Raw genomic sequence first — 14,558 nt, 5'->3', positions numbered from 1 at the left:
CACTTTCTATAGCATGGTGGATAAATTACCAAATTTGTACTATTTTTTTTTATCAGCATTAAAATAAATGATCACTATATTTAATCACAATTATATAATTTTTTATTAATTTCTGAGAACAGTTTTTTAGCAATGTATTTAAATATTTCAAAATTTATTTAATAATTTACTTTTGAGAAATTTGGTCTTCCATAACAATTACCATAAGGTAAAGCAAATATGAAATACAACAGGTATTTATTAATATTTTTTCAGATATTTAATTATTAATTTAATGATTTCTACATTTTATAGTAATACATAACAAATTATTGTTAACAATAATTTATTAAAAAAAGAATATATACATATGTGTATGTATAAATGTAAATAAATAAATAAATAAATATATATATATATATATATATATATATATATATATATATATATATATATATATATAATGTTTATTGCTAGAAGATTACAAATCATGTTCCAAATCCCTCATATAAAATGAACAGAAAATATCAAATGTAATTTTATATTTTTTATATAAAAATACATTAAATCTAATAAAAAAAAAAATTACTTAGTATGGTCTCCTATAACACTTTCTGAAGATTAAGCATCTCTTGATGACTGTCTTTTTCTAGCTTTTATGTTTTTTCCTATATGTGCCAGAAACTTCTATTTTAATGTATAAGCCCCAAAAGTGCTGGCTTGAAAAAAAGAAAAAAGGATTAAGTTTTAGCTGCATTCATAAAAGGCAAAACTATTTCTCCTATGGTTTCAAGTTATCTGGCTTGTCCAGGGCAGCAGGCAAGTCAAATCAAATGATAAAAAAAGGCACCTCAAGATTTCATGTATGAGATAAAAGAAAGTAAAATGCATCGTTCCAACTCAGCTGTCCTCCTCATAGAATATCTCACTCTTGATAAGAGGTCAGAGAAAGTGGAAGTTTCCATCTATATCGCGCATGACGTCAAAGCAGCCTGTCACAATAGTGGCCTAGCAACAAATAAATCCCATTTACTGGCTTTTCTTCAACAAAACCTCAGAATCCCAGATGCATTATGGACTGATTCACATGTCCACAGTACTGTGCCAGTTAACAGCATTATCATGGGAACTCTTCGTAATTAAGTGCTTTTTATGTATGTGGCATCAGCAACAGTCTTGCTGTGTTCAACCCACCTACACGGCTATGTTCTAAAGGTGTGGTCACATTAGCGAGATTTTGGGGACAAAAAAGGTTCATGTTATTGTAAATGGTGAAAAAAAGTGACTTTCAAACCAAGTGATTTTGCTTGACCAACTTTGAAACCTTTGTGAAATCTGTGTGCGCATATCTTTCGCCAAATTCCCAATTGTGTGGATTCCTCTTGAAATGATTGGATTTCACCCGCTAAAGTACAATGAACAACTGTTAATATGACCTCAACTCTACACAGAACTGTAGAATTACCGATTTTGAAAATTACATTGGCAGCAAAATACTAATAATGGCAGAGACTGAACATACAATATTTCAGTTTGGTGTTAGCATGTTACTAAGCTAACGATTCAGCACTCTAATTATCATAAACATCCATAGCCCACACCAAATGTTGAGTAAAATAATTCATTTTAAAATGAGATTTACCATGGTCTATGAAACTTCTCTACATTGAATTACTTCGCCCACCATCTTGGATTATTTTACTGAGCTCATTGTTTAGAATGTTTCTTAGCGTGCTGCTAAGCTAATGATAATGACGTGATACTCTACTAAGCATAAATGTTGGCATAAGTAGTCAGTTTTAATTAGATTGAACCATTTTATTCAGTTTTTGTGATTAAGTATTTTTATAATCAGCAACCTCCTTTACCATGTTGGAATCCAATTTTTTTTATTATTGCACTGCATTCTGGGGATGTTTTATTCACAAAGGACATGACCTGAGGGTGAATAAATGAAGAATTTTCATTTAAAAGTGAAGTGTGTCATGTTAAGTGATTTTAGATTATCTATCCCTTTAAAATATCTTTAGCATGTCTCAAAATGCTTCCTACTTAGGTAGCTCACTAGATTTTGGAACACAGCCATTAACTTGGAAGAAACAATATAAGAAATAAGAGATATCTAACTGTACTATGTCTCAATTTGCTCTTAATAAATCAGGGGTTCGACTGCAAACAGACACTTAATATTGTGCATGTTTTTAATAACATAAACGATTGAGAGGATATTGGCACTCTGAGGCTTCGGACACCTGTTCAATTGTGAGATAATTCTCTTTGATTTTATGGAAGCAGTGCGTTAAAAGGGATGCCAAAGTTTCTCCGTGCATCATGTTCCCCCTCACTCTAATTAAAGCTTTGCCTGTTGCTCGCCCAGGCGGTTATTAATTCACAGGTGTCCGCGTCGACTGCGTCTCCATGCCAACGGCGAGGTGTCCCATTAATCCCTCCACATTTTATCGATGCTGATTAATCCTAACCGCAAACAAAGACTACACTCTCATCTCGCCCCGTTTCTTACCGGGAAAAATGGGAAAGCGTTGATTGCAATTTGAGCGCTTTCACGTGGAAACAGTGGAGGGTTTGAATACAGTATTGAGATGGATTTTGATTTGGAAGCTGATTTGTATTCTCGTCATGACGTTCTAAATGGAACGGCCTCTTGAAGCGTAATATTTCAGCCAAACTGAAATTTTGGATACGCAAACTTGCGTTGAGGTCAGCAATGCGCCCCAAAAGCTCCCACTTAAATGGACAGTTCGCCCCAAAATGAAAAGTTTTACTCATATAATTTACTCACCGTGATGTTGCTCCAAAGTTTCTTTCCTCGGCAAAAAAAAGTCTGAGCGTTTGGTGTCCATAAAGTGATTATGGAGTCAATGGAGTGTAACAATGTCGTGTTAGCTAATGGCTTCATCTTGTTGTATTGTGTTAGTTTAGCAAAATCATCTGCTGAAGTCTACTGCATACATAGACATCCATGTATGCGTTTAACTGGGGTTGCAGATCACAGACCACTTGCACTCAAGTTTTCACGAACCTGCTTGGACCATTCCAATATGGCGGACAGCCTACATATAGCCATCCATAGAAATAGACACTAATAGGGCATCTATAGCATATATGGTTTAAAAAATTAAAAAGGTAATTGTGACTTTTTTTCTTACAATTCTGACCTTTTCAGATTATATCTCACAATTCTGAGCTTTCTTCTCAGGATTTCAAGATGTAGACTCAGTTCTGATAAAATTTTCAAAATTGTGAGATGTAAACTTGAAAATGCAAGAATGCAAAATGCAGGAATTCTAAACGTATATCTCGCAATTTAAATTTCCCCCACTAAAACTGCATTTGAGATAAATTCGCAACTGCTTGTTTTTCTTATTTATTTTTTTTATTCCGTTGCAGACCATAATATTATAGCAACATGTCCTCCAGCCCATACAACCGTATAGGTTGTTTCTTCCATGAAATACGACCCATAGGAGCGTTTACTAAATTAGCAGCCCTACTGACAGCAGGAAATGCCACAGAAACTTTCGGATTAATGCATTATGCTCTTTTTTTCTGCATTACAATTTGGTATTTGTGTAGCTTGATTGTTAAAACATTTTTGCATTATAGAAGCAAAAGGATCATGGTTTTGATCCCAGGGTAACATGCAACACCGCGTCATTATTCTTACACTCTAGAGGGTGAAATGAGGACAAATTAGAGGTTGTAATTAGGACAAGTACAAATATACAAATGTCCTATTGTGCCATTTTTTGAAGGAAGACTGTCTCTATTATAGAGGCTTAAGGTGTGGTCACATTAAACGTTGTTTGGCGAAATCCAGTGAAAAATTTACGCGATCAAGAATTTCAAAAGATTTCCCAATACAGATTTTGCAACACTCTGACCAAGAGAAAGCTGCTTGGTTTGAAAGTTACTTCAGTGCGAGCTGTGCTTAAGACATTCCACATTTTCCAACAATAGAAATCGGACGATTTTTAGCCTGCAAAATGTAGATGAAATTGCAATCACGCCTTTAGGGGTGGCCTCAGTACGCAATTACAAGATTTGTACAGGCAAAATTATTTAAAAGTAAAAACTTTATCTAAACAGCTCAAAATGTTTGCATTCAGAAGCCCACTGTGGAGAAGAAAGACCCAGCATCATCTCCACTGCCTTGAGACCACATATTCATGTGCTTCCCTTAGTTTCAGGGAGCAAAAGATAAGGGCTCTTATTGGCTGGGGGATTGCTATGGCAACAACAGAGTTGGGGAGCAAGTGAAGGGGCTGCTGCCTGTCTATTTTGCATGTGCTGGAATGAAATGGGGAGAGACGGCCATTCAAGATGGTCTGACATATCAAGCAGGATGAACTGCAACAGGAACAGTTTGTTCCAGCTTGGAAAAATGAACAACGAACAATGATTGTGGGTCTAGTGTCCAAAATGTCTTACCACTGCCGTATATCTCCTTTCAATTATTCATGAGTATTCTACAGAAAATATACAAATAAATATAATAAATAAATAGCCTAAAGTACCATGGCATTAGTAAGGGGTATTTATTAATTCATTTACTTACTATTTGAAGTATTATATACATACGTGGTTTATGAATATGGTAAATGTACAGAACCATATTTAGATATGTTGCTGTAAAATACTAAAAGTATTACATAAAATATAATATTATATAAATACAATAAAATACTATATTTATTAAATGTAATATTAAAAAATAATATTACAATTATTACTCTTTAATTTACAGGTGCTGGTCATATAATTAGAATATCATCAGAAAGTTGATCTTTTTCACTAATTCCATTGACTGTTAATGTGCTTGGACACAGAGCTCTATGAACAACTAGCATCTTTTGCAATGACCTTTTGTGTCTTGCCCTCCTTGTGCCAATGCTCGTCTTTTAGACAATTGTCAAGTCAGCAGTCTTCCCCATGATTGTGTAGCCTACAGAAATAGACTGAGAGATCATTTAAAGGTCTTTGCAGCTGTTTTGAGTTAATTAGCTGATTAGAGTGTGGCACCAGGTGTCTTCAATATTGAACCTTTTCACAATATTCTAATTTTCTGAGATACTGAATTTGGGATTTTCCTTAGTTGTCCATTATAATCATCAAAATTAAAAGAAATTGACATTTGAAATATATCAGTCTGTGTGTAATGAATGAATATTCAAGTTTCACTTTTTGAATAGAATTAGTGAAATCAACTTTTTGATGATATTCTAATTATATGACCAGCACCTGTATATATTTAAATTTAAAACATTTAATTACACTTTCAGCTTGTAGGTTGGAATATTACAGAACTCACTATTTATCCAGAATACTCTTGCAGATGGATCACTTACATAGACAACAGTGATATTTGCACTTCTCGACAGTCTTGACCTTTTAAGATGACCTGTACTGTCTTAGATTGTCTTTTCTTGTCTTTCCATCCAGCTTGAGCAATGAAGCTCACTTGATCACAGGCCTCCTCTCAGTTCAGCTTTATTGCTACCTACAGGCAACAATAAACCAATTTAAATCAGATTGACATGCGTTCCCATGGAAACCCCAGGAACATCTGCCCTTGATGATAATAGAGAAAAAACATATGGCAGAGGTCTGATGATCTGATAAAAAATTGCAGATTTCTTGTGGACTCTTTCCAAAAGCCGAAAACATCTAAACAAAATAACAATGTATTCAGAAAAGCACTGATTTCCAATCCCTTTCTATCATTCTATTATGAAAAACCATTTGGAAATCTAATTCCAGCAGAATACATATATTACCCCAGCTTCCAATATAATACACACACAAAAAAAATCTATTTCTGAATTGTGTGAGAGGGCATTTTCAAAGAACATCATGTCAGAGGTGGAGTAAGGCTGTAGCAAGTCTAATCCTACACAAAGCCGACTATAATGTCCCAAAAAAAGTCTTGAACAAATCACTATGTTGATAAAGACTGAAGGGTTTTTAATCACAAGTCGTGAGGAAGTATGTTGTATGCCCCTGAATAATGTGCCATTTCTTGTGATAAATGAAACAATGTCTTAAGAGACATTTTATCATGTAGACGCAAATGAACATAAGTATCAATTAGAATAAAATGCATTATTTGGCACACATATATATTAGTTATCTTAAAAATCAATGCAGCTGCTTACCAAATAAATTAATACCCTGATAGCACATGTATATCACAGAGACATCTATTTGACATCTTCAAGATGTATTTTTTAGAGTGTTTGCTCATCTGCAGTACGTCTTTAGGACGTTGTCCTTCAGATGTCAAATAGACGTTTAGAATTTTTAAAAAAATGTTTATTATTTAGAATGTACGTAAAACTGACATCTTAGAGATGTTTGTACACAACAGATGCTTTCCAGATGAAGAGATCTTTAACAGACATCTTGCAGACATAGCGTGACATGATGTCATTGTGCTGTATGTGACTATGCTGACGAGTTCTTGAATGAATCTGTTTTTAAATTAATCACATGAGCCAGTGATTCAATGGTCCATTCACTTGTTTCGTTTCTAGTTGAATCAGCCGTTTTGAACGAATGGTTTGATTTGAATGATTCAATAAATAATTTATTAAAACAGGGATTCACTGCCACATGCAAGTGTTTTTATTGTCACATTTATTCATGACATTCCTTAACCAGCCAAGGTGCCGACACAAAATGACATTCAGCAAAATATTGTTTAATTAGCAGTATTGACCCAAATTCCTCAATTTCAGACCCCAGAAGAAATTTGTTCATTTTTTATTAAATATAAAAAAAATTTTGACAAATTTTGTGATTAGCTACAAATTTCACTAATGGTATTATGTTAATACAAACTTTATGACCCTTTAAAGCTAGAAATGTCTTTTTTTTCAGTTTCTGAAAATAATCAGGTGACAGGAGAGATCAGTGTGAGGATGACAACTAGAGAAATAAAGGATGGATTTATTGGTCATATTTTAAAATAGTTTATAAATTTTCAAGATTTCTAAAAAATAATTTTCTATAAATTTTTACAGTAAGTTTTGAAATGCAGGCATAACAAGACATTCAGTAATTAAGTTTATCTCTTTAAATAGTGATTTTTGTCTTCTTTATTCATACATATTTGAATATATATACATATTTGAATATATATATATATATATATATATATATATATATATATAAATATATATATATATAGGCTATATCACGTGACATGGCTTGAAGGCAGCTAAATGAGTATTTTTAGTGACACTTGTAGTAGATTAGTGTTTAGTGTAATGATTGACCGATATAGTTTTTTTTGACAGCCAATGCCGATATCTTGGAAATCCTTGGACAGAACTGTAACAGGGAACAAGAGGAAGAATCTGAGCACTTTGTTCTTATTCGCTGCTGTTCTCAATGCCATCAAACTAAAAGTCCCTCCTCAGAAGCATTGGCCAAATAGGAAAACTTATTGGCCAATGCCGATATATGAAAATGCCAAATATCGCCTGATATATCGGCTTTGGCGATATATCGGTCGATCACTAATTTAATGTTATTCGTATGTATGAAATGTTAATTGAAGATGCTACTATGGGCATTACTCACTGGAAAGGACATTGAATCCAAACAGGAAAGTTTAAGAAAAGAGGCAGAAATGGGTTGTTTAATATGGCTGTCATAGAGACAAGATCAGAGAGAGGGGTGAAACTATGGATGGCTCATTTGGAAAAACGTGTGCTCTACCTCTCTGCCTTTCTTTCTGCTCCGATTCTGTTTGGCTCTCTTGTTCCTTTTTTCCTCTGGCCTAATGAGGTGGAGGCCAGGCGGACAGCGAAGACAGATGACCCTCTGCTGTTATCTGTTTACCAGAAAGAGATGCCTGGTCTTTTCAGCCCCTTTTGAACATTTCTGTTTGCTGAGAAACCTTTTCTTAGAAGCCCCAAAAACTTCTGGAAAGGATTCCCTTAGTGACCATAGACATGTATTGTGTTACATTTTGTTGTCTCATAGCATAGAGGTCACATTCTTTTTAGGGGACAGAGGTCTCAGATACACATATTTCATAACAATGGCTCATTGCTCAATTGCTTTAATTTCGAAAGTCATAACCACCTTGATTTGATACTAATATTTTAATATATCAGTTATATGGATATACTAACATTTGCATTTGGACCATTCTGACAATTTCCTTCCTTAGTATAAATTCATTATCCACACATGAAACATTACAGCAAATCATGTAATAATAACTAAAGAGACTTCCCACCATCCTTACTGGTTTACAAAATGCACCACCAGAGTATCAGTAGTGTTAAAATTGAAGTACATTGATCAAACTATTAAATAAAAAAGCAAAATGGACACAAATGTGTTATTTTTATTATTTCTTTCATGAGTTGCAAAACCATCCAGCTGTCCATTTAAGATACAAATACCCCAGTTGAACATTCATGCAAAGGTGCAGAAATAAATTACACTGAGATCTTCATCAAACAGCTCACACTTCAAAAACTATTAGAGGTTGATTACCACAGTGAAAATATTATCCATGCACACAAATTACAAACACCAGAGATGACGGGATACACTGTGAACAAATCACACTAAACAACAGGTGAACAGATCACTTCTACATCAGGTACATAGGATTGGCACTTTTTTCCATTTTGCAGAAAAAGAAAAAGAAAACCTGTTAAAACAGGAAGACTCCAGCATTCGAGTGGTTTAGGACATTGATGACTTAATGAAACTTGAATATAAATGAAAATCTTCATATGTTTTTTTGCACTCAAATAATTACTGCACAATCCAGAGATCATAAATATATGTTCTTGTCCATTCCCTGCATCACCTTTGTAACCAACCAGCTATAGCATTTTAATGAGAACTAGCTGCCTCATTACCTCAAAAATGCATTTTCTTCTCTTTATCTACAAAAGCGGAGCCAAAAAGTTAATAAACACTTACTGAATTTATATTATTTAATATGAATCATCGAAGTAGGCTAGATATTCTTTCCAATAATTTAATAGCTATTTAGCTATTAATATCTCGAGTCATAAAGGAAAGATCCATACATCCATCCATTCATTCATGATCACCATATACATTTTACCATTACATTTTTGGCTACAGGATTGGAATTCTGATCTTCCTATATTAACGTTAATGTTCATTGAAATTTTACTTGGTACTTTCCTCTAGGTAAGTAGTGTGCATGGAAAGTCTTTCAAAGAAAGTATTTCATATGACCCTGTTTGTCAACGCGTTCAAGCTAGAACACTCATTTTATATGATATCCAACAAATAGATAAAGATAAAGATGCTCAGTCTGAGCAAATCTAAACATGCAAAAAATAAAACATTTTTCTCTTTAGTAAGGCTTTCGGGTTTCACCAAATGACATTCCGCACATTTGCAAGAATACAATCGCATTTACAAGTTTACGCCAAAATCTGACGCCAACACATGCAGTGTGACGCAACATTGCACACTCTGGTTATTTGTCTTCCAAATTAATCAGGAGATGCATCAAAGCTAACATTAGCACAGAGGGCCATTGTGTAGCTTCAAAGGACAACAGGTCTACAATCAAAAAGGTAAACGCTTGATCTTAATTAGACTAAATGCGTAGAACAACCAAGATACTGTACCCAAGTAAACTTACAAAAAGACTTTGTTATAGACTTCTATATTTACAGGCAACAAATTTGGAGCTATGCTAATACTTTGATCTTAAGCAGATGGTGATCGTTGTTTCTGAATCTGTAAATAATAAATTAACCACATCAGGCTACATAAAAGATAAAGAACATATCTAGTACAGAAGACCTTATTCCACCTTTGAAGACAGTGTCCCATTCTGAAGGCCTAAAATCCAGACAAGAGCTTGCACAAAGGGACCTCCCGTTCACCTAACAGCATGTCTCTTTTCAGACTAGTGCCTTTATTCACAACCTTGATCTTCAAAGCTAGGTTCTTTATCTGAGCCGAAGTCACCGAATCAAAAAAGAAGTCCTCGTTGAAGATGGGATTGCGGCTGTTCTTGATGATGGTGCTCCTCTGCTTCTGCAACTTGCCTGGATTGAGGTAGAGCGACACACAACAGTTGATGCTCTTAATGTCAAATATAGGATCATACAGGTCCTCGGCCGCCATAATGCGGATTCGCAGACGGGCTGTACCCACATCATAGTCTGTACAAAGTCTGACAGTGCCTCCTTTGTGCATGTTGATGGTGTGCTCCTTGTGTTGACGGTCCGAACCATGAAGATGGTCCATAGCTCCACCAGCTTGCAAGGAGGAACACTGGCTCCGTCTAGGAACATTAGGACTGGGCTCCGCTGAGCTGCATTCGTCTGTAGATACGGAACTATGTCTGGCAAATGTCCGCTTGCCTTTGGCGACCTTGGCCTGTGTCTCATGGGTAAAGATCTTCAGTAAAGAGGCGGAACGAGAGAGCAGTGGCGAACTGAACGGGGACGACTCCGCCGAAGAGCAAGTGTCGCTCTCGCCACCGCTGAAGTATCGGTAGGGGTTTATGTGAGAGGTGCTGAAGTCTGGAGGGTTGAGGTGATTCCCCTCGTTGCTGCTCTTGCTTTGGGACTTGCGTTGGGTATTGGGCGACGTAACTGGACTGGTGTGGTCGCAATGGAACAGGGACTCTTTTCGCCGGGTGTGGGGACTCTCCATCAACGTGGCAAAACCATAAGAAGTCTGAGTCTTTGGAATGTAAGGAAGTGACATGGCAGTCTGGGATTGAGGGTCAGCGTTGGTGTCGTCTGCTACGACGTCATCCGCGCTCTCGATCTGAATGATGTGGCGGTTAGCCGCCCGAAGAAGGTTTTTGGTATCCCCTGCCAACTTGCTGACTAATCGTGGGCTACGAGGACTGCTGATCTTCTTGTTGTTGATGGTTTGCTCTGATGCTGAGGGTCTCAGGCTTTCTTTGGACTTGACGTCTGAAGCTTCGGTCTCTGGTGGACAGCTTACCAGCTTTGGGGGAATGAAGAAATCTGGAATCTTATCAGGTGTGAGGACATTGCTATAGACTGGGGCCTTCCCTTTGTCACCCGCTTCTCCTTGGCGGAGCACATTTGTTTCAACCGAGTCCCGGATCTTCTCCAGAACCCACATGTTCCCTCTGGGCTAAACCCGCTGGGTGATGCCTGTAACCACAAGCAACTGAACATTCAATGATGAGCTCCAAGTACACACAGCTATTAATAACTTACAATTGACCTTCAAGGGGGACTTTTGAGGGTTGAAAATTAAATTTGTGAAATTAATCTTACATGACCAAACATTTTACAAACACAAACACAGTAAGTAAATGAATAGTCAAATGTTTTGTCAATATTCTTTCCATTTTAATGAAAAGTGCTTAAGTGCACTGTTGTTATGGACATCTCTTCAGGAAAATATGAACACTCCGTTTCCAAACATCTGTTTACATTCAAGTGAAAACGGATTAAGATTCCTCCACCTTTTTTTTCTTTTCTTTTTTGTAAGGTGGGTAGAAGTTTATGTCTTACCCCCTTAATTTCCATGTGCGCAACATTCTAGACTTGAATAAAACTACGTTAGCACATGAAGCTCATTAACAGTTCATAGACTTGGTGTGAGATGGCATTTTTAGAAATCACTAAAGTGCATATTTAGTACATTTTCAAATACAATTATTTATGAAATTGTTTATATCAAATGTACATGTTTAAGATCAACAACTCAAGTGATTTTTGAAAAACTTTGACTATAGACAAAGAAAAATCCCTATTTTCCTCGCTCTCGCTCTCTGGACACTCCATGATACCCCCCCCCCCTTTTTATTCTCGGTTCTGGTCCTGGATAACCCAATCACTGGACAATTTCCCCTTATGTTCCACCTGATTAATGTTATCAGCTCATTAATAGAGGCTCTGAAGAGACCTTCACTGGGCACTTCAGATAAGGGTGACATCTAACATATGCAGTCTGGGGCAATCCAGGTCAGAACAGAAAACAATTAAATGTTTGGTTAAAACAAACTTAAGAATAACAAAAATTATTCTTATTTTTAATTAATATTATTACATATCAAAACGGAGGTCGAATTTACAGGAAACAACATGTTGCACTACTCTGACAAATTACACTCATATATATATATATATATATATATATATATATATATATATATATATATATATAGGACTATTTTTTTTTTTACAGAATTCATAAATTACACTTAGCAGTGGCTTGCGCATATAAAAAAATCATAATTTGAACCAACTGGGTTTTTTCTTAGCATTTAATATGTAACATCTGCACCAGCTGTACATCTACAAGAGAAAAAATGGTAACTGTATGAAGTTGTACCGGTTTCAAAAGTGCTTGTAACTGAACCTGCACAGAAAATGACAGTGAATGCATCTTAATTGTGTATTTAACTGGTTTGCAACTACATTTACTAAAAGAAAACAAGACAAAGACAGCATCTTTGACGAGTTTAAATGTGAATGCTTTTCTTCAATGTCTCAAGTGTCTACTTTTTGTATAAAAAGTATAAAATAAATCAGTCATTTCTAATTCATATTCACCGTCTAACATATCTTTTTTTTTCAGAATGAAGTTTAAGAAAAGTAAACTTTTAAACCTGTTGCATTTAGAGTAAATGACTTACTGGATTTGCAAATGATTTTCCTCTTCTCTGCGAATCCTCACAGTACAGTGTTCACCTTCACAGTGTTCATTAGTGTGTGGTCTTTCTCTTCCCCAGGCTGCGGTGAGAGAGGTTCAGATCCGCCGGTCGCCTGTTGCGCTTATATAGTCCTACTGCAGACGCGCGCGCCTGAACGAGCCAATCAGAGGAAACGATTCTCTTCCGATTAAAGATGTATCGATTCCGAGAAACAGAGCACTTTAAACAATCAAAACCGAATGCTGGGTTTTAAAACACACACACAAACACAGTGACCGTTTGAAAAAAGACTTATGATTTCAAATATTAAGATGATAGGCTGATAACGTCAAGTTAGGTTTACAAAAGCCGGTAACGAGAACCAGCTTTTATTCACAACCTTCCATATAGATTTTTATATATGTCGGTTCCCGTATTGGTTTAATGTGCACAAGACTGACAAGTTTCCAAAGTGTTTAAGTTCGTATTGTATGGGTCTTCAGTCACACCACTAATATGTGACCCGGTTCAAATTAGATTCTTTATAGGGAATCAAAAACGATTCTGATTCCCGAACTAATGACTCTTAAGAGTCGGTTCTCTTTTAAATGATCCGAACACACACGAGTCCGAGCGTTTACAGAATTCGGACTCACTGAACCGCAAGGTGCCGAGTCGCAATGAACCGAGAAATTACAAGGTTTGTTCATTCTTCTCAGTGTTTCTGGATGTTCATATGATAACGTAATTAAAACAGACATTGTGAGTTGTAATCATTAATATTTAGCTATATATTTAATATTTATATATTCATTTACCGAGAAAACGGAAACAGAATCGTTCAATTACCTAATTATTAATTATAATATAATTATTATTGGCCATTGCTGCATTTGGCTTATATAATTAGCTTTATCAATAGCAACAGGCTTTAAGTAGCCTTCAGTTAGACAGTAAAGTTTAAAGTTGATTTGTACTCAGGATGTACAAAATAGGTGGGCTACTCCATCATCGCTTGTTAGTTGCTCAGTCATTGCTAAAATTGACTGTTCCGAAAAAGTGAAGTCAGTAGAGCACAAAAGCACTTGACTTAATTTAATTAAAATCACTTGCCTATCTTCTACCGTGATCTGACCATTGGTTTCCCTGGAGACCTTGCCATATCTATGGCAACAAATAGATTTTTACAGGAGCAGGAATAGAACAGGTTCCGAATAGTGACCTGAGGAGAAAGAAACCCCGGGTGATGCTGGATTCTCCAGGAACAGAATGAGACACAGAGTTGTGTACATGTACTCTCACACAAAAATACCGTATTCCAAAACTGGTATGACCTTCTTTGTTCCGGAGCACGATAAAAAATAAATAAATACTGCTTCAAAAACGATGCAGAAAAACTACAAATATAATCAAGTATATATGACTCATGTGATGCCATACAATAATTTTGGGAGAAGCTAAACAAAAAGTCTGTTTAAATGAAATGAAAATATTGATATCAGCACATAGCTCTCTTTGGCAAATTGAGAAAAAGCAACGATTTCGGACTTGATGCTGTATTTAAAGGGTTTAGGTGGATGGCTCTGTTCGACAGATATAAAAATCTGGAATATCTATGATAAAAAATACAAATAAAGGTCAAAAGTGGACAGACAAAAGGCCCAGAGTACTCAGTGTTCCAACAAGTTATGTAGGGCTCACATGGATTCATTTATGTTCTTTGTCAAACGCAAGGTGTGGAAGGGAATAAACACCGCTCACTCATTTCACCGTAGGGTTTTTGTTACACTCCATTCCCCATCATTGGTTTCCTTGGAGACAGCGAAACACTTATACCCTCCGGGGAGACTTCAGGTTTCTCCCATCACCCTCTCCGCTGAATCACGCCAATCCGCTACACTCGTGGAGTGGGTGAGAACAA

General features: G+C 36.0%; 1 protein-coding gene across 1 annotated transcript; it reads right to left on the bottom strand.

Moving 5' to 3' along the window:
• Positions 1 to 8,339: 8,339 nt before the first annotated feature.
• Positions 8,340 to 12,812, bottom strand: LOC113064996 (C2 calcium-dependent domain-containing protein 4C-like). Its single transcript, XM_026236076.1, has 2 exons — positions 12,641 to 12,812; positions 8,340 to 11,147 (listed from the first exon to the last, which is right to left on the bottom strand). The coding sequence occupies exon 2, from the start codon at positions 11,113 to 11,115 to the stop codon at positions 9,850 to 9,852; it is 1,266 nt and encodes a 421-aa protein (XP_026091861.1). The 5' UTR covers positions 11,116 to 11,147; positions 12,641 to 12,812; the 3' UTR covers positions 8,340 to 9,849.
• Between the last annotated feature and the right edge of the window lie 1,746 nt (positions 12,813 to 14,558).

This window comes from Carassius auratus, chromosome 47 (assembly GCF_003368295.1).
Source record: "Carassius auratus strain Wakin chromosome 47, ASM336829v1, whole genome shotgun sequence".
NCBI lineage: Eukaryota > Metazoa > Chordata > Actinopteri > Cypriniformes > Cyprinidae > Carassius > Carassius auratus.
The sequence above is the reverse complement of the archived record's forward strand: the minus strand, read 5'-3'. Positions and strand labels throughout refer to the sequence as shown.